This window comes from Kogia breviceps, chromosome 2 (assembly GCF_026419965.1).
Source record: "Kogia breviceps isolate mKogBre1 chromosome 2, mKogBre1 haplotype 1, whole genome shotgun sequence".
Taxonomy (NCBI): domain Eukaryota; kingdom Metazoa; phylum Chordata; class Mammalia; order Artiodactyla; family Physeteridae; genus Kogia; species Kogia breviceps.
The window spans coordinates 35,042,863-35,069,232 of record NC_081311.1 but is presented as its reverse complement, the minus strand read 5'-3'; the positions used below and the strand labels follow the sequence as shown (position 1 = coordinate 35,069,232).

The window sequence follows — 26,370 nt, the reverse complement described above, 5'->3', positions numbered from 1 at the left end:
AACTTCCTCAATATTTTGATTAGGGTTGAATTTCTTTTCATCATCAAGAACCAAAGGCAGAAAACACAAAGGAAAACTTTGCTTCAGCTTTATCAATAGCTCTTTGAAAGTATTTTAAACTGATATTTCTATGTGACCCAACTCCATTCTGTCTCTACCCCAAAGACAAACACCACACGAATGCCTTTGCATCTCCTCTCTCTGGGGGACTAGAGCAATTCAGGGAAGGGAAAATAATCATACTTTTTTTCAAGACTTTCTTTCATGTCATTTTCTCCACCCTCACAACATTCCAACCATACTTCCTTCATTTCTTCAAAGGTAATAAAGCCCTTTTCATACTATTTCCCATATGGTACTCCTCTGCTTGGAACTTGCTTCCCTACACTTTCTAGTTAACTCCTCAATTTTCAGGTCTACTTAATCGCTATTTTCTCAAAGAAGCTCTCTCCATATACCCAATCTAAATCGATGTCCCCCTTTTAAAATCACCGCACTCTCCATTTTTTCCTTTAGAGAACTATTATAGTTTATAATTGTGGTATATTGTGACTATTTGACTTCTTTTAATTTCCCCCACAGGACTCTAAGTTCCGGAGGTCTGAGAACATATCATGAAGACACGATCTGATTTCCATGCCTTCTTTCGCCTTCCAGGTTCTCAGAGGTGCTCGGGAGAACACTAAGTACCTGTTTGTGGCCCACAGACAAATGATCCGGAGGGCTCTGCGTATCCTCAAAGAGTTGATCAAATGCCTCAGTGGCTTTGTGCTGGAGAGAACTCCAGTCTCCATCACCTCCCACCCTGCTGGCCCAACAACACTTAAGGGGACAGCTGACGTGCTTGGTCACCGTTTCTCTACGTGGATATTAAGTTCCCCACAGTCCACTGAAATGGCCATGGTTTTACAAACCGTACTCCACATCTGTACAGGAATACCTGCTGGATGCATGAATGGTTCTGTTTATTTCATTAGGCATATACTTTCTGAGAAAAAGACAGGAGGACTCAATAGTGGATGGTTCATATTTTCCTCTTATTTATACATAAGCCTAAAGCATACAGCCAAAGGAACTGTGCCTTACGGCCAAGCTGAGGTGACCTAAGAAAACTATAATCGGCAAGAGGGGGATTACCAAAAAAACACTGACCTGAATTAAAACCAAAGGAATTTAAGGAAAAATAGAAACAGCATGAAGAGGTATTATTAAGAAGGCACAGAACAGTTTGGGGTGAACTACTTAGATGTTCCCAATGTTCAAAGCAATGGGCATGGATTCTCAAAGTTACTTCAATCTTGGAATAACACCAAATTTCTTTAGGTCCTTCCAAACTAGGTCTACCTTCAGACTTTAGCTGAGAGCAAAACACAACAGGAGCCAACAGTATAATTATTTCTCCTACTTGACCCCAAAATCACCAGAAAGGCAATCTGCTCTCGGAGGATGAAAGCCTGAGGACCAGAACCAGGAGATCCAGATTCTCTTCTTGGCCTGGCTCTCCCTAGTCCATTTCAACGCTTAACCTCAGCTATAAAATAAGGGCACTTTCTCTAACGTTCTACAATTCTATATTATTGTGCTGTTACATAGGAGTGGTACCAAAACCACGGAGTTCACAGAGCTGCTAAACTCTATACTGCTCATACCAACCCAAATGTTCTCTCTTCAACTCTTGGAAACAAATTTAAGTAGGATATTGTAGAGATGACATATGCACAGAAAAGGCAAACAAGAATAATGGTGGTCCAGAATCCATTAGGCATAAGGTATGACTAGAGATGTAAAAATGCGTAGCTTGGAAAAGAGAAGACTTAAAGAGAAACTGATAGTTCTTTAAGTACCGAAAAATATATGTCACAATAATGACTCAGTTTTACTTTATAGAACACAATTGACCATTGGGTAAAGATTGCATGACCATATATGTTTATCTTCATTTTTACTTTTTACAATGACCATCTTCAATAGAAGAACAAAATTTAATAATTAGTTAGGTCTGCAAATACATAGACTTCCTCTGAAACAAACTGCCTCCTTTGTCACTGGATGTCTCAGAAGCTAAATGAACATTTCTCTGGGCTATTTTAGAACAGGAGTCAATAAACTTTTTGCAAAGGGATTTGAGGGCCACGTATAGTCTCTGTTACCTATTCTTCTGTGTGTGTGTGTGTGTGTGTGTGTGTGTGTGTGTGTGTGTGTGTTTCTACAACCCTTAAAAATATAAAAACCGTGCTTAGCGCACAGGCCAAAGATAGTTTGCTGACTCATGTTCTGCAGGTGTGCTGTCCAATAAATATATGAGTCACATATGTAATTTAAATTTTCCAATATCTACATTTAAAAAGTTAAAAAGAAACAGGAGAAGTTAATTTTAATATACTTTATTTAATCCAAAATATCCAAAAAACTATCATTCTAACATGTAAACAAAATTACTAATGAAATTCTTTACCTTTTTTTAAAACTAAGTCTTTGAAATTCAGTGTAGGGAAACAGAAGAGATGACCTTCCAACCAATACTTAATTCTAATGACTCAAATCAATGAGGAAAAAATGGAATTGTCAATAAATGACTGCTGGGACAACTGGCATGATACCGGGAAAAATAAAGCTGGATCCTTTTTTGTGACTTACTCCATTATAAATTCCAGAGAGAAATGAGATGTCGATGTAAGACAGTAAAATAATAAATTCAAATGGCCAGTAAGAGAAAAAAATGCCAAAAATGACGTTATTTTAACCATCAGGTTGGCAAAGGTCAAAAAAGAGCCATATCGCCAGACCCTCAATAAAACAAAGTTTTACGAATCAGGTACTATTAGTGGGAACATAAATGTGTATGACCTTTGTTAAGGGCAGCTTGGCAGTACATATAAATATGTACCTCACTTCTGGAAATTCACCCTAAGAGGTAATTAGAAAAAAGCAAAAAAAATGAAGGCACAAGGATATTCACTGAAGCATCATCCATGAGAAAAAACAACTAAAAGCAACTTAAATGACCATCAGTAGGACTGATTAAATAAAACAAGGTCATTAAGGATAATATAGGTTTCTTACAGAAAGATGCTGACCTTGCTGGAGGGAAAATGCAGGTTATTAAACAGCATATATAGTGTGATCCCATTTATGTAAAATTTTAAATTTCATATAAATGTATATATTCATAAAGAGATATAAGAAGAATATTTAATAAAATGTATACAGTGATTATCTCTGACAGAGGTAGATTTGGGATAATTTTCTTTGGACATAACCACAGATGTGCTTATCTTCATTTTTATTTTTTACAATGATCACCTGACACCTTTTATATCCCAGAATCATTTTTATAACCTTCTCAGAATGATTTTTTTTCAACTAGTACTCTTAGAAATATCTTTTATACATGTCATTTTACAGAGTGTGTTACATGTACCACAGTGTGGTGAATACATTCTTTCACTGAAATAACACTGCCTTCATTCACACGTGCAGCTAGTACTCTCAGGGACATCTTGTTATACATGTGACTTTACAGAGTGTATTACATGCAGCACAGGGTGGTGAACTCATTCACTCACTGAAATACCACTATTCTGATTCAACAAACCATTAGCATTCTTAAAAACATGTTTTAAACATGTTTCTTTAGCGTTATACATGCCCCACAAAGTGAATACATTCCTTCACTGAAAGAATCAGCATGATGATCTTTATCTTTTTTGACTAACGTAAAACTTAATTTTAAAAATTATTGGAGAAGATTAACAGAAGAATGTTAAAAGCAAACAAACAGCCTTATAATATTTTTCAAAGGCTATAAAGAGAGTGGGGAGAAGTACAGGTGACAAATCTAATAAACCAGACATAAAAGGAAGCTCCTGCCTTTCCTAGGTTAAGCTATAATTTGATTCCTATACGTATAAGGCCCAGGAAGGACAAATATTTTGACTCCATCTTCTCGTGGTGAGTACTGTTACACAATAATACACATCAAAACCCAATTCCTTAGAGATGAAGGACATCCTTGAAACATACAGAACATAACACAAGAAGAAAACTTTCTCTTTAACTCAAAACACTCTTCAATATAAATCTAGGAACATACGTAGAATTAATATCACCAGAAAAGTTCCCTAGATTCCACAGAAATGACAAAATATAAACAAAGTGATATATTTTCATGCCCTCATAAACTAACAAAAAAGCCTATCAAAAATAAGGGAAGCAAGGTCATGTAAAGAGTCCTCTGTTAGTGTGCCCTCTACCTGTTAAAAGGGTAAGTCACTTAAGATACAGACATGGATAAAAGTAATTTTATATAATGTCATTTTTCAGTCACTAGCTTTTCCAAGTTTGGGGTTTATAAGATCTATAAAACCATAGGGCTATGGGCTACTATAAAATTTGACTCAAAACAATCTTTACTTTTCCATTGCTGACATTCCTCAAAACCCTAGATCTCTTCTCTCAGTTAATGAAAAGTTAGCCAAGGCTTGTTCACAATAAACACAGGACCTCACTGTCAATAAAAGTAGATGCCACAAAACAATCAGTGTGCTCCTGGGAGAATAGTCTCCAAGTGGAAACAGTAAAATATAAAAAGATGATCAACATTAAAATATTTTCTTAATTGGGGGGAAAAAGTCAACAGCTATTTTCAGAGTTAAAAGGCTGCCTTTTATTGAATTATCACGTTAGCTCTCCGATAGGCAGGCAGTGCAGACATTTTAAGCGTATTACCTTTAGGAGGAAAATATGACTTGCTTTCAGCTTTGTGAGGCCAGTCTACGACGAGAGGTCCAAACCTGCGAAAGCTGGCAGTGATCTCATCTACAAAACAAGGAAGGACTCTTAGCAGAATAGAAAATAATACTGCAAACAGAATAGCATAAAACATGTCTTTTTATTTTAAAATGATTTTTTCTTTTTTAAAATTTATTTATTTTATTTTTAGCTGCGTTGGGTCTTTGTTGCTGCACGCGGGCTTTCTCTAGTTGAGGTGAGTGGGGGTTACTCTTCGTTGCGGTGCACAGGCTTCCCATTGTGGTGGCTCCTCTTGTTGTGTGGCACAGGCTCTAGGGCGCACGGGCTTCAGTAGTTGTAGCATGCGGGCTCAGTAAATGTGGTGCACGAGCTTAGTTGCTCCGCGGCATGCGGGATCTTCCTGGACCAGGGCTCGAACCCGTGTCTCCTGCATTGGCAGGCGGATTCTTAACCACTGCACCACCAGGGAAGTCCTATTTTAAAATGTTTTGAGAGCTATATTCTAAAGCATTTTTACAGAAGTCAAACTTACTAAGTGAAATACCACTGTATTTCAACAATGCAGAATGTGTTTCTAACTATAGTTCACTTCCCTTCTTCACTTCCAATAAACCTGATATAAAGAATTTGGAAGGAAAAAAGTCTGACATTAGCTAAGGTGACCTCTGTCAAGTAAAAAGGAGATTCTAAAAATAGGAATGTTCTCTGTTTTTAGAAAAAGAGGTAAAAGTACACAAAATATTTAAAATACACTTCCACTTGTGTGGTGAAATAAACTCTAAGATTATTGATCTTAGATTATTATTAAGATTGTTTTAGAAATATTATTCCTTTGGTGAGGAGTAGGGACAATAAGTAGGTAATTCTATTTAGGGATAAGAAAAAGCTAAAGTCAATGGTCTCTAGAGACAATAAGTAGGTAATTCTATTTAGGGATAAGAAAAAGCTAAAGCCAATGGTCTCTTTCTCTCATACATACCTACTACACAGCCTATAAAGAAAATGTTTCAAAAGTTATAGCTTAACAAATTTATCTTTTCCTTCTGACTTTTGACTCAAAGCAGAAGGTCATAACTAAGCTCCTAATCAGGTTTAAGTTACCACTCTCTCAGCCATGATCAAAAACTTGGTCTTAAAGAAAAATCCAATCCATGGATGAGATTAACACTAGTACAAGAATAGTTTAGAGGAAAATGTACAACTTTAAAGCAGTAAGCCTAAAGTAAAACTATTTTTAGAGACTATTCTTCTCTCATTATGAAAAAAAGAAAATCATGATAAATTAAAGAAATATCATAGCTTAAATAATACTGGCAAAACAATTCTGCTTGGGCTTCCCTGGTGGCGCAGTGGTTGAGAATCCGCCTGCCGATGCAGGGGTCACGGGTTCGTGCCCCGGTCCGGGAAGATCCCACATGCTGCGGAGCGGCTGGGCCCGTGAGCCATGGCCACTGAGCCTGCGCGTCCGGAGCCTGTGCTTCGCAACGGGAGAGGCCACAACAGTGAGAGGCCCGCATACCACAAAACAAACAAACAAACAAACAAACAAAAAAACAATTCTGCTTAAACAATTCTGCTTTAACAATGTTTTTATAGCAGATCCAAAGCCTACTAGAAATAGAGCCACTGTTATTTCCCTTGAGGTAACTTTGTCACAATTCTATGTCATTTGTCCATTCAACAAATAGTTACTGACAACCTACTATATGTTGGCTGGCTTTAGGCATAAGTGAAACTCACTTTTGGACTGGCAGTATCTCAAAAATATTATTAGGAAATATTCCAATAAGTCTTCATTCTTTTAAAGGCAAGAGGGGGTTTTTCATTAATAGGTACCTACATTAAAATATGAGATGGTATGGTGTGATGAATAGGAGCTTTAAAAGCTCTGGAATCAGACTGATTTTGATTCCAGCTGCACCATTAGCTGCATAACCCTGGATAAGCTGTTTCTCTCTGATCCTTAGTTTCCTCACCCACAAAACAGAGCTGGTAGGAGATGCCTTACAGGGTCGCTATGGAGATTAAACAAGATAATGTAAAGCACCTGGCACAACAATGGGCTTGTGGTACGAGTTTCATACATATTAGCTCTCATTATTATTTAAAATGTATCCCCACACTAATAACTAGGAAATGGGAAGTTGTTTAAAGACTGCTATGCATGAAGAGCAGACCTAAAGTGCACAATCTCTCACTTCCCCATCTATCAAATATCCTCATCTCCTGACACCAAGATATGAACGTCCTGAAGCTGCCTCCAAGAGGAGAGGTAGGGTCAAATCACACAAATAACAAACCTGGCCTTTATAAAGTCATTATAAAGTGAGTGCATTGTACCTTCATCGATATCAGGAGGAAGGCCTCCAACAAACACTTTTCTAGAGTAGCGTTCTACTCGCTCCCCATTTTGACAGCGAGTGGGAGAACTTAAGCCGGATGACAAGGACTGATCGCCGTGACTGTCGTCCAGGAAGGCATCTTCAAAGGGAAAGAGAGAAGATCGACCTGAAACAAATGTGGGAATTTCTATGGTTAAAATTATTTTCCTGGACAACACATGCTTTATTAAGAGTTGAAGCACAGAGTGAAGCATTCCAAAAAATATATCCTGAGCTGTGACTTTTTCAATAGAATAAGCAACTACAGGTTACCAGGTCTAGACAAGTTTATAGTATCATTTTTGTGTAAAGGTATGTATAGCACAGAAACAACTGGATTGATATTAAGGAATAAGCGTCAAAAATTGCAGCTGTTTTCGCTGCTAAAAAAATTACTACATTTTACTCATACATTCCCTATCACTGCTGCTAAAAGTATTCAGCAGTTATTTTTCCTTTCCCCAAGGTTTTCTTAAAATAAATGGAAAAGTAATCTTTATTGACAGGTTTTGATTGTTCTTTATGGTGACATCAGAGGTTCATGTCTAAAGACTGGGTCTGATAGCTGATGGAATACTAAACTGATGACAGAGGCTGATAACTTCTCTGATAGCAGTACTAAAAATGATCAAATTTTCCCTGCCAGTCCAAGCTACTCCAATTTAGAAATAAACATCCGCAATAATAAAGGGTGGGGCAAGTAAATGAAGACATGTAAATTAAGATTTGGGAGTATAGATGTAGATGTGGTTATGACATCTTTACTAATCTAAGCTGGATTTTATATCACTCAAAAAAACGATGTCTATTCTTAACTCTATAGCCAAATAAAGTCTGTAGAGTAAAGGCCCTACCCACTCCACATGACATAAGAAAGATGCCAGCAGTTAAAGTCTGTCAATAAATGTGACACAATAATGCCATCCGCATCACAAAATAAAATATAAGTTTAAAAAATATATATAGGTCTTCCCTGGTGGCACAGAGGTTAAGAATCCGCCTGCCACTGCAGGGGATATGGGTTCGGGCCCTGGTCTGGGAAGATCTCACACGCCACGGAGTAGCTAAGCCCGCGCGCCACAACTACTGAAGCCCGCACATCTAGAGCCTGAGCTCCGCAACAAGGGAAGCCACCGCAGTGAGAAGCCCGTGCACCGCAATGAGGAGTAGCCCCGGCTCACCGCAACTAGAGAAAGCCCACATGCAGCAACAAAGACCCAACACAGCCAAAAATAAATTTATTTTAATATATATATATATTTTTTCCAGTTTGAGTCAGTGAGTTCCTAGTAAAGGTTTCCACTAGGATCCACTCTAAAATTGAACTATCTTGAGCTCTCTAACTTTTGAAAAAAAGAAAAATTCCCCTCTAAAATATATCATACACTCTTCAAAAACAGGACACTGTCTTCCCTATTTAGTCTCTCCTCTCTATATTTCCCTGAGACCTAGGTTCTGCGTCACTACAGCCAGCTCTCTAAAACAGAATATGAATAGACCTAGAAAAATACTGAACATTAATTCTTCCGTAAAAAAGTTACTAATATAACTGTTTATTTTATTAACAACCCAGGTGGTATAAGAAAGGCACTGTTTTGATGTTGAGAGTTAATAAATAAAAGGACCAAACAATTTTTTGTTCAGCTCTTCCTAGCTTAGCTACAAAGAAACAGAACAAAATTTGTCACCTCGTGTTACCTAGCATTTTAGCCTGGCAAGGACAAACAATAGACAGTAAATTCTCATCACCTGATGTCTGTTTTGTTCATTGGGGGTAAAAGAACTAGATCTGCAACAACTATAGGCAAAACGAGCTTCCCCAAAACATCCAGAGATGTTCCCCCCCGGCCACCGGGTTTGCTTTTCACGTAGTCCACACTCAGTGAATTATGTGCCTATCGTACTCACACACCCAAATCAGCATTTCCCACGTTATGTTCCTATCCCTGCCTCTTACCCTCAACACTAGTAACATGAGATGCTCAGAAAACAAAAGCTGGTGGGGGGGAGGCATTGGGAGAACTAAATAATATTGGAAAATACTGCACACCTTATGCCCTTCCCGGAGATTCACAAGCCATATTAGAATACAAAGACTGGAAGAAAAAAATAAAAGAATACAAAGACTGGGTAAAGTTCTGCAGTAAAATCACTGAATCTAGCATTTGGATTTAAGATAAAGGAAACTTTAACATACATGTATAACTCAGTGGAAAACACTTGAAGAAATGTTTATCCACATTCCAGGAACACCAAAGAAATAAGATAGTTATTTGGACATCGCTGCCAAAGAAATCAAGTCTGGTGAGAGATAGGCAAGCACATAATTATAAAATAGAGAGAGAAATACTAAGAGAAGACTTTATCAAGTGAGACAATGGCACAATTTACTGCTCTACAGAAAAAGGTAGCAAGGGGTGGGGAGAGCTTTATAGTGATTTCACAGGAGGACAATTTTGAGCAGAATCTTGTGGGAGTGGGAGTTTCTAAGGTGAAGAACAAGAATCCACAGAGAAAGAACTTTCAAAACAGCTCTTATCTTTCCCTCTAAACCTGCGCCTCTGGCATCCCCTGCAATCTCAATAAAAACGATTATCCACACTCATTTCAATCTCGAAATCTAGGAGTCATCCCTGACATCCCTTTCTTTCATATTCCACATTTAATCCATCTCTCACTAAGTCCTACCAACTCAAGCTACAAAATAATTCTTCAATCCATTTAGTTCTCTCCACCTTCAGTCCTAACACCCTGGGGTCCAGATTGCCATCATCTCTCCCCTGAACAGCCTAACGAGTCTATACAACAACCTGTTTAGTCTACTGATTTCTACCTTGTGTCCCACAATACTTTCTCTATAAAACAGCCAAAGTCACCATTTTCAAATATTAATCTGAACATGTAACTACACTCTTCACCCCATCCTTAAAGCCCCTCACCCCTTATTTGGATAAAGTACAAAAACACTGTAAACTGTAAGGCCTCTGCCTACCTCTCCTTCATCATAGTTGCTGCCTCTCCCTCTGGTTCACTAACCTCCAATCACCCAGACCTCCTTAGAAATTCCTGATTATTCCTCCCTGCTTCAGGCCCTAAGGACAAGGTGTTCCCCCCACCCAAAACAAACACCCTCCTCTCAACTCCCCAATTTTCTAGTTAATTCCTATTAATTCTTCAGGTCTAAGCTGAAAAGTCATTGAAACTCAGGTAGAACTTCCCTGACCTTCTAGGTTAGATTAGATGCCCATTTCTGTCCACTCACAGCACTTTTCCTAACATTTTTTCCTCAATTACCATTATGCTATCATATGGGTTTTCATTTGGTATCTTGTTTCCCAACCCCGTGAAACTGTAAGCTCTATTATGACAAGGACCAATTTAATCTTGTTCACCACTGTATCTTCATGTCCTAATAAGAGTACACAAAATAGGTATTCGGTAAGTGTGAAAAGCGAGGCAGTAGACAAGAAAGGAAAACAGTATGTGCAAATAAATGCTGGCACACAATGTACAGGTGTGAGTACGGCAAGAGATGGGATCCTGTTCCTAGAAAATTGAGACCTTTTCTCCTCTTTCTGTTTGTTCAAGCATTACGTTTTACAGTATATATTACAAAAGCAACAGGAAATTTCCACATTTTCCAAATTTGCTATTTCATTCTAATACTAGCATTTTTAAAAAAAAAAAACCACACTCACTCCCTGAAGACTCTGATACTCCCATCTAATCCACCTTCCATCCTGTCAGCATGACTTCTCTAAGATGCCCTGGACCACGTTATTCCCTCCACCCCAAATCCTACAATAGCTACATCACCTCCACTAGCAATCAGCACCCAGGGAGAGGGAGGATGGAGTGAAATTCTGAACAAAGCTGTGACTGTCCAGTTGAGAGATGAGGAAGTCTTGAACCAGATCGGTGAGGAGAAGCAGCGGATGTTCAAGACATTCTGGAACAAAGAGAACTTTCTTTCTGCATGCCCAACATAACCACAGCTTTCCCCGGAGTATTTTGGCAAAGAAAATAAAAGCAAACGTTAATTGCAAAAATTTGGGCTGTTTTAAAAAATGGTTATGGGTACTTAAGAAACTTTCCAAGGTTTTAAAACCAAACTTCTGTCTTATTATTAGTATATAGAGTACCATAGACTTTAGTAATAAATTTGCCCCTGGAAAATGAAACTGCTAAGAATTCACACATACATGATGTTTCTCTAACTGTAGGTTAAAGAACTAAGAATACAGGTCTCAGAACTCAATCCCCAGATCTACTTAAATTGAATCATGGAGGTCAAACTTGAAAATCTGCACTTTTAACAAATCTCCTCAGTGATTCCTATGCTCTAACTTAAGAACCACTGAAATGCAGATTATCTGTCTGTAGCAAACAGCCACTGAAAGAGACATTGTGTGAAGTGTATGGAGCCTTGGGAAACATCCAAGTTCAATGAAGTTAAGAAAAGTATATGATGGGACTTCCCTGGCAGTCCAGTGGTTAAGACTTTGCCTTCCAATGCAGGGGGTGCGGGTTCGATCCCTGGTCGGGGAGCTAAGATCCCACATGCCTTGGGGTCAAAAAACCAAAACATAAAACAGAAGCAATATTGTAACAAATTCAGTGAAGACTTAAGAAAAAAAAAAAAGAAGAAGAAAAGTATATGCTCAGGAATGGAATACAAGATCTATAATCTAGTCAACCTTACTGTAACATGACTGCCTCAAGTACTGATGGAACAAAAAGTTAGTATGCAGGAAGCATTTAAAAGACAGAAGGGTAGACTAAGAACTTGCAGCATTTACCCAGCTCATATCAACAGGAGATAGGAGGACTTTGACCATACTGGCGAGATTACTCCTATGTGGGACAGAATGGCTCATTTGATCTTTCCAAAGCCTGAAAACCATCTATTTCCCTATGCTCTAATTATAAGCTCCTAAAGGGCTGTTCTATTAATTTTAGTGCCTTGTTATTATGAAGAGGTGACTCTTGAACTAGTAGAAAAATAATCAGCCACTGAAACTGTATTTCTGTTACACCCATCTCCATGATAAGACGAAACACCAGTACTCTGATCTGTCCAGTAGACTAAAGAGGTTGGTATTCCTGCATTCATTTGGTTGGCATAAATCATCCTCCCATGACAAACAGTCCCTGGGAAGACTGGTATAATTTTAGTTCCTGGACATGTGTTACTAGAAACTGAAACTTAAGAGGATGTATTCAAATTGTGTCCCATGAGAGGCCCTGTTTCACTAAAGTAGTATCTCTCTGACATACTTCTTTTCTTTAATAAAAGCATTCCCCAAGAAGCAGCCACATAGCACAGGGAGATCAGCTCTGTGCTTTGTGACCACCTAGAGGGGTGGGATAGAGAAGGTGGGAGGGAGACGCAAGAGGGAGGAGATATGGGGATACATGTATATGTATAGCTGATTCACTTTGTTATAAAGCAGAAACTAACACACCATTGTAAAGCAATTATACTCCAATAAAGATGTTTTAAAAAAAAAGGCATTCCCCAAGACCAGAATGTTTTAAGTAAGTCACGTTACTTACCAAAAATTATATTCTATGTACCTAGCATATAAATCTGCTTTAGAATCTCATGATACTTTCACATAAAATATTGATATTCAATATTTCAACAGAAGCAGGAGAAATACTTCTCAACTGCTGCACTTTGGCCATTTGGCTTTCTCTTCCACCAATGGTCTGGTTTTCTGATATCTATTTTCAATTAATAAGCAGAATGTAGTTTTTGGTCCAGTAAATGGACAAAAATTCTCTCGATGTAGAGATGACTTAAGGCTAAAGGAGCCTTGGACTTCCCTGGTGGCACAGTGGTTAAGAATCCACCTGCCAATGTAGGGGACACGGGTTCAACCCCTGGTCCAGGGAGATCCCATATGCCACGGAGCAACTAAGCCCGTGTGCCACAACTACTGAGCCTGCGCTCTAGAGCCCACGAGCCACAACTACTGAAGCCTGCGCACCTAGAGCCCGTGCTCCTCAACAAGAGAAGCCACCGCAATGAGAAGCCCGCACACCACAACAAAGAGTAGCCCCCGCTCGCCACAACTAGAGAAAGCCTGTGCACAGCAACAAAGACCCAACACAGCCAAAAATTTTAAATATAAATAAATAAATAAATTTATTTTTTAAAAAGCTAAAGGAGACTTGGAAGACAAGGGCCAAATAAGAAACCTGCAAAGCCTAGTTAAGCATGAAAGGCTTGTCCAAGATAACTCTTCCCCAGAAGGCTCAGTTTCCTGCAGCTTATGAGGGGAAAACAAAAGCCCACCAGCCATGCTGTACTGCCAAAACTGCTTGGACCTCACCTCTGAGCTGCCATGTCTCTGCTGTCAATCCAGCAGCTCCAGGGCACTCCTGGCCCAATACTTCCACTCCAAGCCTGACCCTTTCCATCTTAGTTTTACAAGGAGCTCAGAAATAAGTCACTCTGGGGAATTTTTTTTAAAATGGATTATGAAGCATGTCTCCCTTAAGAAAAAAGAACTGCCTATAAGTCAAGATAGTCAGATTCTAACCTAGGTTGTTTTACTCTGTGACCTTGGACATTTCACTTATCTGAGTCTCATTTATATAATGAGAGATTTGAACTAGATGAAAGGTTTCAAATCTCTGGGGGCAGCAGCATTCCTTTTTAAAAATATATATTTATTTATTTATTTAGGCTGCGACAGGTCTTAGTTGCAGCACACAGGATCTTCGTTGTGGCTTGTGCGATCTTTAGTTGTGAGATCTCGGCATGCAGGATTGTTTTTAGTTGCGACACACAGACGCCTTAGTTGCAGCATGAAGGCTTCTTAGTTGCGGCATGCATGTGGCATCTAGTTCCCTGACCAGGGATCAAACCCGGGCCCCCTGCATTGGCAGTGCAGAGTCTTACCCACTGGACCACCAGGGAAGTCCCAGCATTCCTTTTTTTTTTTTTTTTTTTTTTTTTTTTTTTTTTTGCGGTACGTGGGCCTCTCACTGTTGTGGCCTCTCCCGTCACAGAGCACAGGCTCCGGACGCGCAGGCTCAGCGGCCATGGCTCACAGGCCTAGCCGCTCTGCTGCATGTGGGCTCTTCCCAGACCGGGGCACGAACCCGTGTCCCCTGCATCGGCAGGCAGACTCTCAACCACTGCGACACCAGGGAAGCCCCAGCATTCCTTTTATTACACAAAACTCTTACGTAAAACCCCATTTGTTCACTTCTTTCCAACTCCACTGCCATCATCCTATCCTAAAGCACCATCACCTCTTGCCTAGACTACTACCATCATTCCAATGTAGACAATCCACTTCACTCACTCTACTCCAAACAACAGCCAGAGTACTTTTAAAAACATAAATCTGATCACTTGACCATGCTTTAAAACATTCATAGATTGCCTCTTGTACTTGGACCAAGTTCAAAATCCTTACCAGGAGCTAAAGCCCAGCAAGATCAGATTTCCTTCCTTCCTCCAACCTCATCTTAATACACCCTCCCTTCTCTCCCACCAAGCTCAGCCATTCTGGGCTTTATTTACTTCCTCAAACAAAGCCCTTTCTTGCCTCAGGTGCCTCTCCCCTCCCCCACCACTCCTTTTTAATACTGCTTTATTAAGAAATAATTTACTTTTTATACAATTCATCCTTCTAACCCATTAGCAGCCACTCCCCATTTTCCTTGAACCCTCTCAGCCCTAGGCAACCACTAGTCTACTTTCTGTCTCAATAGATTTGCCTATTCTGGACATTTCATAAAAGTGGAATCATCCAACATGTGATCTTTTCTAATTGCCTTCTTTTACTTAGCTAATGTTTTCAAAGTTTACCAATGTTGTAGCATTTATCAGTACTATGCTTCAAGCTTCTTAAAATAGCTGTATTATGATGTCTCGAACTTCCTTTAAAATATTCTAAGGGAAAAGAGGAGGGGGAACATATGAAACACGATTGGCAAAAATGTTGATAATCATTGAAGCTAAGTGATGGGTACACAGCTCATTAAACAATTCTATTTTTGTGTATGTTTGGAAATTTCCAAAATAAAACATTTATTTAAAGATAAATAAATCTTTCCATCCTATCTTTCCATCCTTTGGGTTTCAGCTTAAATAACATCTCTTCAGAGAAAACCATCCTACCTTAAAGGGACCCTCCCATTTTTCCTGCCTAGTACTTATCACAACTTTTGAGTATAAAAATGTTTGTTAATACTGATGTATTACCTCTCTCTCCCCCACTAGAGTGAACATTCAGTAGAGAGACAGCTAGGGTCTAGCACCTCATCCAACCCATAATGGGCACACAAACATTTAATGAAGGAAATTAGGGTGGATAGCCCAGAACCCCTCCTTCATTATTAGTTTATGCTCCTTCCAGAGCAACTTCTTGCAAAAGTGAAAAATTTTCCTATCACTATAAGCAGCAATAATACTTCAGACACTATAGCTATGAACACTCAGATATTTCTTCAGCTGTTCATGTTTCACTCTGGGACCATCCATTCCTTTAGACAAGACAGCTCACATAACCCCAGTTTGAATTAGCAGGATGGCATGTTTGTACCATGGTCTCACTGATACAGCCGATCTCTCCTCCCTTGGGCAGGCTTTTGGCAGAAAGACCTAACTCCAATTTGATACACAAGTTTGTTTTATTGGATTCTTAGAACCTTTTTTATTTACTAAATCATCCATTAATTTCAATAGATTTTTATGGATTAAATATACACAGAAGAACATTTTACAATAGTAACACCAATCCACAGTAAATCCAACAGCAAAGTGACTCTAATCATTCTTTCCATTTGCTCATTCACATTACTTAAAAAGATATTTCATATTTTCTTGGCTGCTCTTTAACTAAGAAATTCTGTTAAACATCAAAAGCACTGGCATAGCCAACATCTCTGTTTATGGACAAAAGTCTCCCAGAGACCATAAAAACTCATGTGAAATGAAAACACAACATATATTTTAATCAAGTGTGCTGTTTAATGTGTAGGCAAAGATCATGTATGACACTAGCTATCAGGCTACTTTCTAACAGGGGCTGCAGCTGCATAGGAAAACAAAGCAAACTACAGCTTCAATGCAATCCCTATCAAACTACCAATGGCATTTTTCACAGAACTAGAACAAAACATTTCACAATTTGTATGGAAACACAAAAGACCCCGAACAGCCAAAGCAATCTTAAGAAAGAAAAATGGAGCTGGAGGAATCAGGCTCCCGGACTTCAGACTATACTACAAAGCTACAGTAATCAAGAGAGTATGGTACTGGCACAAAAACAGAAATATAGATCAACGGAACAGGATAGAAAGCCCAGAGATAAACTCACGCACATATGGTCACCTCATCTTTGATAAAGGAGGCAAGAATATACAATGGAGAAAAGACAACCTCTTCAATAAGTGGTTCTGGGAAAACTGGACAGCTATATGTAAAAGAATGAAATTAGAACACTCCGTAACACCATACACAAAAATAAACTCAAAATGGATTAAAGACCTAAATGTAAGGCCAGACACTGTAAAACTCTTAGAGGAAAACATAGGCAGAATACTCTATGACATAAATCACAGCAAGATCCTTTTTGACCCACCTCCTAGAGAAATGGAAACAAAAATAAACAAATGGGACCTAATGAAACTTAAAAGCTTTTGCACAGCAAAGGAAACCATAAGCAAGATGAAAAGACAACCCTCAGAATGGGAGAAAATATTTGCAAACGAAGCAACTGACAAAGGATTATTCTCCAAAATACACAAGCAGCTCATGCAGCTCAATATCAAAATAACAAACAACTCAATCCAAAAATGGGCAGAAGACCTAAACAGACATTTCTCCAAAGAAGATATACAGATTGCCAACAAACACATGAAAGGATGCTCAACATCACTAATCATTAGAGAAATGCAAATCAAAACTACAATGAGGTATCACCTCACACCGGTCAGAATGGCCATCATCAAAAAAATCTACAAACAATAAATGCTGGAGACGGTGTGGAAATAAGGGATCCCTCTTGCACTGCTGGTGGGAATGTAAATTGACACAGCCACTATGGAGAACGGTATGGAAGTTCCTTAAAAAACTAAAAATAGAACTACCATATGACCCAGCAAACCCACTACTGGGCATATATATACCTGGAGAAAACCATAATTCAAAAAGAGTCATGTACCACAATGTTCATTGCAGCACTATTTACTATACCCAGGACACGGAAGCAACCTAAGTGTCCACTGACAGAGGAATGGATAAAGAAGGTGTGGCACATATATACAATGGACTATTACTCAGCCATAAAAAGAAATGAAATTGAGTTATTTATAGTGAGGTAGATGGACTTAGAGTCTGTTATACAGAGTGAAGTAAGTCAGAAAAAGAAAAACAAATACTGTATGCTAACACATATATATGGAATCTAAAATAAAAAAAGGTTCTGAAGAACCTAGGGGCAGGACAGGAATAAAGACGCAAATGTAGAGAATGGACTTGAGGACATGGGGAAGGGGAAGGGTAAGCTGGGACGAAGTGAGAGAGTAGCACTGACATATATACATTACCAAATGTAAAATAGATAGCTAGTGGGAAGCAGCCACATAGCACAGGGAGCTCAGCTCTGTGCTTTGTGACCACCTAGAGGGGTGGAATAGGGAGGGTGGGACGTGGACGCAAGAGGGAGGGGATATGGGGATATATGTATACATATAGCTGATTCACTTTGTTATACAGCAGAAACTAACACAACATTGTAAAGCAATTATACTCCAATAAAGATGTTAAATAAAAAAACTTGTGAAAGAACACTCTGGAAAGAAGAGGTTAAGATTCTTTGCTGTCATTTTGATTCCACAAGGGAAATCAACTTTTGTCTACTGAAACCCATCTCTAAAATAAAAGTGGGTATCAGTGGGAAATATAATTGAATATTTTAAAACTTTATGTACAATCAATATTCATTTTCAAATCCTATTCTTTCACAGCTAATTATTCTTCTTCCCAACTGCTACTGCTTCAGCTGTACTACTGGAAGTGCTTGATTTGCCAAAGAGTCTACCCTCCAACACTTGATTCCCCATCCAAGCTGTCAACTGATGCCCAAGTTCTCTCCTGTTTTCATTATTTGTATCATGAGACTCTCTTTCTAAAGCCTGACATTATCTGTGTCAAAAACCATTCATCAGGGCAGCACAGACCATGTCACTGCCAACTTCTCCTCTCCAGCTGGCCCCCACTGCATCCACTCACGGACATATGCTCCAAGCATCTGGTCATGCCAATCTCACCTCAAAGCTTTCTTTTAAGTTGAATCAGATACCTGGAGTGCTTTGCTTCCTACTCCTCTTCCGTCATCCAAATAGTTCCTGAAATTCTACCTATTCCAGGAATCTATTCCAGGAGAGGTGAAAGATTTCACTGCCTAATTTTTGCTGACAGATCTCAAAACTGTCACAGATAATTCTCTTTGCCCTCTGTTCCTAAAATGTTTACCAACATGTATGTAAAGCATAGAATATGAGTTACAGCTAATACACATCAGCAGGTTCACTTTTTATGCTTTTGGAGAAAAGTCTAAATTTTGTTTGGAGGAAAGAAATCAAGCATTAATATAATCCCTGATCAAACAAATAAATGGCATGAGGAAATCTGCCAGATCATCAAGTTTATACTATGTAATGCTGGCCCACATGAGTATATTTCAAGGAATGAGAGTGGATATGAGGTACACCTGCTCCATCCCATATGACTTTGTCACTACATTTTAAAAAGATGACTTCTTTTTCAACTTTACACACACACACACACACACACACACACACACACACACACGCACTCTCTCTCTCTCTCTCTCTCTCCCTCTCCCTCTCCCTCTCCCTCTCTCTCTCTCTCTCTTTCTCTTGCCATTATTTTCTTCATCTACAACTATCAAACTGCAGACTTATGAAGAGTAGTGACCAGGTCATTCCAGGCAGTGTTTAGCACTTGATGCAAAGATGATCATGGCTTCTGAAAACGATTAAGTCAAACCTTACAAATAAAGATGGGGAAGGTAACACAGAAATAGAAAGAGTAAATACTTTTTCAGGAATTTAGAAACTACAGGTGATCTTATATTCTTGATGTCTAGTATTTAGTATACTATGATTTTTAAATATAAAATAATTTTGAAAAAATATAATGCCAAACTCTGGTCTGCAGAGATATGGGGTTTTACTTCCAAACAATCCTCATCAATAAGCATTTAATAAGTGCTAACTATATGTAGGTCACAGTGTTAGGCACAAGAGACAACTGTCCTCAAAGAACCTATCTCCAGTTGAAGAATCAGGGCATACAGAAAAGACAGAAAGAACGTAAGGCAACAGAAGCAGAGGAAAACACGGCCTGTAAGGCCACTGGGCAAGGCTTTCTGGAAGGGGTAAGGCTTGAGTTGGGCTTGAATGCATGAACTAAGGATAGGTTTTAGTTAAGTAAATGAGAGGAAGGGTGGACAGTATTTGCAATAGCTAGAGAGTGGGAAAGCACAGGGATTGGTCAGAGGAAGGTGATGGGGGAAAAATGGAGATGATGAGGCTGGTGAAACAGGGAGAAGCCAGATGATAGGGATCCTGAATGGAGAACAAGGGTGAGAAGGACAAAGTGGTGTTTCAGAGAGATGAAACAATAGAATGGAAAGGGAGGGTTAAGCCCTGAGAAACTAGAAGGAAAATACTGACAAGATCTGGTGATTGATCAGTGCCTAAGAAGAGAGTAGTCCCTGTTGTCTACCGCCCAGAGAGTGTCCTTCTCTATTCCTTCCCGAGAGCCATCAATTTCCTAGCAATAAGAAAAAAATATATGTTACAAAATGATTTCTAGTAATATTATTTACTATACTTGAAATTGTAAGATTATAAGATTAACAAATGTTAAATGGTCTTTATTTCCATGGTTAAAAAGTAATCAACTATACAAATGTTTCTCTTCACCACCACATGAGAACAAAACTGATGATATGATTCCATCATGACAGAAGGTTTCATTGGTAACTCAAACACATATTAGGTTCTGCCAATATTCACCTATTCAACAAACATTTACTGTGGAATAAATACTATGAATTTAATATTATTATCTTCAGGACTCAACTACAGAGTCAGAGACAGCCTGATGAATGATAAACATCACCCAATAAGTAGCCAAAAGACAAAGGTTCTGGACTTGGCTCTGACTTTGAGATCACACAGCTGGGGAAATTACTTCATCTCTCCCAACTTCTGCAAATGAGCACCAAAGTAACTGACATCTATGGAATGCTTTCAGTTTTCATGGATAAGTTTTCCTCTCCCATTTTTTATACCATAACTTCACTAACTAACATTCTTGAAGTTGGAAAAGACTGGTTTTATTACTTCATAATTTGCAGATGAGGATACCAGATATTAGTGATAAAGCAGTGATTCCAACATAAGTCTTTGACCCTAAACCCCATACTCTTTCCACTACATTAGACTTACCCTACCTACTTCATAAAATTATTTGAACAAATTACAGATATGGAAATGTTTTAGAAAGGTTACAGCAATACACAAATGAAAGCAATATTATTTTGTTTGGGTGTGGCCAGGAGAGAATGCAAGTTTTATGGGGCTTAGAGCCTATACAAGTTGAGGCTCTCTCTTTAAGAAAAAGAATACAATGATAAGGTAAAAATCTTGGAGGGGACCCATGAAAGTGAGGATACCTGAAACTTAACTTTCATTTAGCTTCAAGGTAAATCTGCCTCTGAATATAACACACAAAAAATTCAGCCAACCTACTAAGATAAAGAATTGCCCTCTAAATCCTAACTTCTGTCTTCTAAGTAGTGTGAAAAGAACACGGTGGACACAGAACAACAACAACAAAATATGTATGCTTGGCCTTGATTCCCTCAAGATCATTCAAAATAAACCATATAACAAAAACTTCCAGTTATAGTCTTTGCTATGTCTTTATTAGGATTAAAAGAACAAATTACCTACTAACAACAAAAAATAATTACAATGAAAGTAACAAGAGAATTATCTCACTAAAATAATTAAGCTAGAACATCATACTATACAATAATTATTGTTTTACACACACACGGGTATAAACACGCACACACTCATATTTACTCACAATTTGGCAAGCAAAAGATCTCATTAAAAAAAAATTTACCTCGTCTTCGCCCATAGCTCCTGGCTGCATGTAAACACAGAAGAAAACCATGGGTATTTGTATCAAAATGGTGAATTTAGAAATAAAAAAATATTCACACAAAGCTTTTCTAAGTATTCTCAGAATCAATTAATCTGGAGATACTGTTCAACTTGACTACAGACATATTATATTAAAAAAACCTTTATGAAGCACAAGTTAAATCACAATCTTAAAGAGAAATTCAATTGGATGTGGCAGCCACTGGAAAAGATACAATGGGTGCTTAAGTTTCACAAGTCTTATAAGGATTTACATTGTGGCCCATTATCTATATCAGATATAGATAGAGTTCTTTAAAATTTTTTTCTGATTTATAAGTCTTCATTTGAACTACATGTTACCACCAGACATCACTTTAAAGATAAAACCATTCATTCTAAATAAAATCTGCAGCGTGTGGTGGTCATTCTAAATTTCTTCACACACACACACACACACACACACACACACTTCACAGAGTCCCCTGAAAACTGCATAGAAATTTTATACACAATTAGCTGTTGCTTTACAAAGTATGTTTCTGTAAAATTTTCAATGACATTTCTCTTAGCCACCGCAGTTACTTTCCATACAGTATTACAAATGCAGGGAAAACAATGTATTTTTCATTTAGAAAGTGAACTGAAAAAGTAGAAAGGGATTAAGGCAATGGGTACATCCCAGGCTATGCTGAAGAATAGAGCACTTTAAAGATTTTCTTCCCCCTCAAAACTCAAGGCCCACAGAATGCATTGTTACAATGTTTAATAGAGCTAGACTGTGGCATCATACATATATTGCTAGAAGATCCTTTCATCTAAAATGACTTTCAAAGCACAAAGTTTTTCAAATTTGAAACCCCGAGTTCTGTAAAAAATAAATGAGAATTCTAATCCATTTTTTAAAGGCATGAAATGTTATAACATTAACTTTAAACTAAAAAGGATAATTTGGGGTTACATTTGCAGTATAAGGTAGAACTAAAGAAAACTACTTCTCTCCTAGGAAAAGAATTCAGACTTTTCAGCTAGAAAGTTGAAATACCAGTTGGCCAATCTCATCTTCTTCTAGCTTCCATTTTTCTTCAGACATTGTACTCACCCCACTGATACACCTTTGGCTTCTTCACTTTCCCATGACACAAATATTAAAAAGTATTATCCAGCTTAAAAAGGATTATTCAGACCCTACTTACTCCCTAACTCCATCCATCGGTATAACTCTCAAGGAAAAACACCTTTTCTGAATTTACATAGCAATTACTGTTTGCATCACTTACAAAGGGAATGCATTCTAAAATAAAATTTTAAGGAACTTTTACACTTTTCATTATTTGGAACCTGAAATTCATCTTCCCAGAATAATAAATGGTAGTTTCCTAGCTTGGTCCCCCCAAAAGCCTACTTCACTTATAATAACATGGGTGAATTAACACTAATAGACAACACTTAAAAAAAGAGATGAAAACCAGTTTTGATGTCCTACCATTTATTTTTGTCCTTCCCCCATCCCCAATGATGTCATGCTGTCCAAGCCCCCCAATGCAAAACCTCTATTTAGAGAGAAAATCAAACATTTTGTATTTCAAAATTACTCATTTCTCTCCCAAACAACACATTCCCATTCTTTCATTATAACTGATTTCTGGCCAGATACTCAATAAAAAAGAATCTGATTACAATACTAAGGTACAAATGACTCATCAGACCTTAACAGCCCTAAAGGATAAGTGAAAATGCTGTCCACTCAAGTCTTCAACTTCTAATCATTCAGGTAATAGAGAACACAAAGTGTTCTTTGCACAAAGTGCAAAGTCCCAGACAGGCATGGGGGCGGGGAGGAGCACCCGGAACTGGAGATGGGGTAGAGTTGCAAAAGGCATACTTGGGAGTTGTTTTTTGGGTTTTTGTTTGTTTGTTTGCCTTGGAGGAGGTTTTATTTATCTCTCACATTGAAACTGCAAAAATAGATCAGTATTTCACAGTTACTTGGGAGTTGTAATCAAAGCTTCCTTAAAACAGTTCATGATTTTTATAGATTCTTCTCTTTTTCCTATTTCTAATAGAAGACAGAAAATTGGTTCATGTCAGTCTGGAGGCGCTGATAATATGGAGGCAAAGATGGCATACGGAATAGGCAGCCATTTTAAAGTAGTGATCTTGGGCTTCTCTGATGGCGCGGTGGTTAAGAATCTGCCTGCCAACGCAGGGGACATGGGTTCGAGCCCTGGTCCGGGAAGATCCCACATGCCGCGGAGCAACTAAGCCCGTGCACCACAACTACTGAGCCTGTGCTCTAGAGCCCGTGAGCCACAACTACTGAGCCTGCGTGCTGCAACTACTGAAGCCCGTGTGCCTAGAGCCTGTGCTCTGCAACAAGAGAAGCCACTGCAATGAGAAGCCCGCGCACCGCAAGGAAGAGTAACCCTCACTCTCCACAGCTAGAGAAAGCCTGCGTGCAGCAACGAAGACCCAACGCAGCCAAAAATAAATAAATAAATAAATAAATTTATATTCAAAAAATTTGCTCATGAGGGCCACTTGCAAATAGACAAATTAGAGTCAAACCTTTCCCTAAGGGAGAGATAATGAAGAGAACACCAAGGAGAGAAATTTGGGAGCACGAAAGTAGTGCTTTCCCCTGAGAAGAAATATGACTTTTAAACAAGAAAGACTACCGAACATATAAACTTCGCATGAGCCAGCACAAAACAACCCCACACAGAAAAAAAGGAAATAATGTGACTAATTCTGGGTATATAATATATTCTATGCTAGTACAGATTTATACCAGATATGCCAAGATACAATACATTTTCAAAGTCTAAGAACTACTTCCTCCAAGAACTTTAATTCTTTATTATCAATCATCAACATTACAGATAAAATTCTTTTTACTGTTTCATTATGTATTAAACAACTTTAGACCTCATAAAAAATTACATTCAATTTCTAGAAGTCAAAGTAGTAGTTACCCTTGGCTAGCGGTATTAACTAGAAGGGAACCTGAGGGGAGCTTCTGGGGTATTGGTAACATTTTGATCTTGATCTAGGTACTGGTTAATTTGTGTTCAATTCCGTGATAATATATCAAGCTACAGTATATATTTATGATCTGCACACTATTTGGTATATAATTCTACTTTAATAAAAACCAAAATATTACAAACATTTTAGACCGATTCACTGGGATAAAAGGTTATAAGATTAACGTAGAAGGTCCAAAATGCTAACATTTTTGTAGTCTTTAAATCATAAACCTGAATAATCCAAAATTGAAAAAAATTACTTATTTTCAATTCATCAGAATAAATATAAAATGGTACATGTACTTTGCAGTGGGATATGCCAGTTACTCTAAAAATAAGTTTACATGATCAATGACTAGTACCTTGTGAATGGCACCTCATGTTAATGGTATGGTGTTTGGTTAGGCACAGGAGGCAGCACTGTAAAATGGATCATCTGTTACTCCTTAAGACTTGGCCTGCACTCAGTTTTAAATGGCTACACTCACACATGTGATTCCCTAAGGGCAACTTACAATCTGATTTTAACATCTAAAGTAAATCTTCAGCTACATGGATTCATCCAAAGTTGCTGATGTTTCTGTAAGCCAAGTAACATCATACACAGATTCTACTACAGAGGTTCAAAAATGCTCGTGCATGGCACAACAGAGAGAGAGAAGGAGATCTTCATTCTCCTGCGGATCAAAGTAGCATGCACCCATTTCAGGAACTTAAGCACCCTGGAATGCCGTACTTACGAAATCAAATGAACAAGATACAGAGATCTTAGTACAACATTTTACTAACTGGCTTGGAAATATCTGTCAAGGCTGTTAAAAGTTAACTGTAGGAACAAATTGTTAATTACCTTCCTTGCAATAAAATCAGTTTCTTAAAAACACCTTGTAAACTTATTTTTTGAATATCATTTCAGTATACAAAATTAAGTTCTATTCGAATATCTAATGGTCCCTTTCAACTTCCATCTAAGTATCAGTCATGCAAAAAATTCTACCTAAGATGGGTTAAGATCTTAAAGTTAGTACAAAAATATCACCTTTTCCCTAGGTTAGACTGTAAATTCCCAAAGCATAGGAGTGATGGAGTTTGTCCCATATATGCCCCTCCTCTATCTTTGTCTTTATAATGGCAGGCGAGATAGTTTTAGCCCAGTAATTTTCAAATCTGGCAAATTATCATTGAAAAGGTCAATTTATTCATAACATAAACTTAGCAGGTAGAAAGGATGCTTGGGAAATCTACTACATTTCCCATAAAGTATTTGGATATTTTAAAATCCCTTCTTCCCACCCTCTTCTCTTTGACTCTTATCCATTTTTCTCAGAAAAATCTTTCCATTCCATGTGCAAGCTTAAAAAGTAACATTAACAAGTGGCAACTATAATACTAGTGTTGCTTACATACTTCATAAAGGAAAAGAAATACCACAAAGTAAAATATAATAACCTGATAATTTACTATGCTCCAGGCATTATATGCTGAATGTTTAATGTTGTCTGTTCTAATTCCCAAAGCAACTACCATAGTATATATTTCCAGATGGGCAAACTAAGGTCCAAAGAGAATGACTGGTCCAGGTTATCCAGCTACCTCAACAGCAGAGCTGGGATAGAATCTAGGTACACACTGGCTCTAAAGCATTTATTCTTTTTCTCTTTTAAGTTAAGGTAGTATGTACATTCAATAAAACTCATCCATTGTAAGTTTACAGTTTGATCCATTTTGGTAATCATACACAGCCATGCAACCGGTACCATCATAAACAAGATATAGAACAGTTCATCTCCCTAAAACATTTCCTTGTGCCCTTTTGCTATTGATCTTATCCCCCAAACCATGGCTCCTGGCAATCATTAGTCTGCTTCCTTAGTTTTGTCTGCCCTTTATACAACTTCATATAAATGGAATCAATGTGTTTGACTTCCTTTACTTAGCACAATGTTGAGATGTATCCATGTTATTACATTTGTTAATATTTTGTTTCTCTTTATTGC

At 38.1% G+C, this 26,370-nt stretch overlaps 1 protein-coding gene and 1 non-coding gene across 10 annotated transcripts in view; both read right to left on the bottom strand.

The window, feature by feature from the left end:
• The window catches only part of CPEB3 (cytoplasmic polyadenylation element binding protein 3), a 179,121-nt gene that overhangs the window by 63,537 nt on the left and 89,214 nt on the right, over nucleotides 1–26,370 (bottom strand). For 5 of the 9 annotated variants that reach the window (XM_067025047.1, XM_067025045.1, XM_067025049.1 and 2 more), the window contains exons 5-7: nucleotides 21,325–21,348; nucleotides 7,093–7,260; nucleotides 4,729–4,818 (exon numbers count right to left, since the gene is read on the bottom strand). In XM_067025047.1, the coding sequence (XP_066881148.1) occupies nucleotides 4,729–4,818; nucleotides 7,093–7,260; nucleotides 21,325–21,348 (282 nt within the window). The remainder of the gene's footprint in view (nucleotides 1–4,728; nucleotides 4,819–7,092; nucleotides 7,261–21,324; nucleotides 21,349–26,370) is intronic. The other 4 variants (XM_059055460.2, XM_059055462.2, XM_067025050.1 and 1 more) reach the window with 1 other exon arrangement.
• TRNAG-GCC (transfer RNA glycine (anticodon GCC)) lies at nucleotides 13,989–14,061 on the bottom strand. The gene has a single exon. It is a non-coding gene; the product is annotated as a tRNA-Gly (tRNA).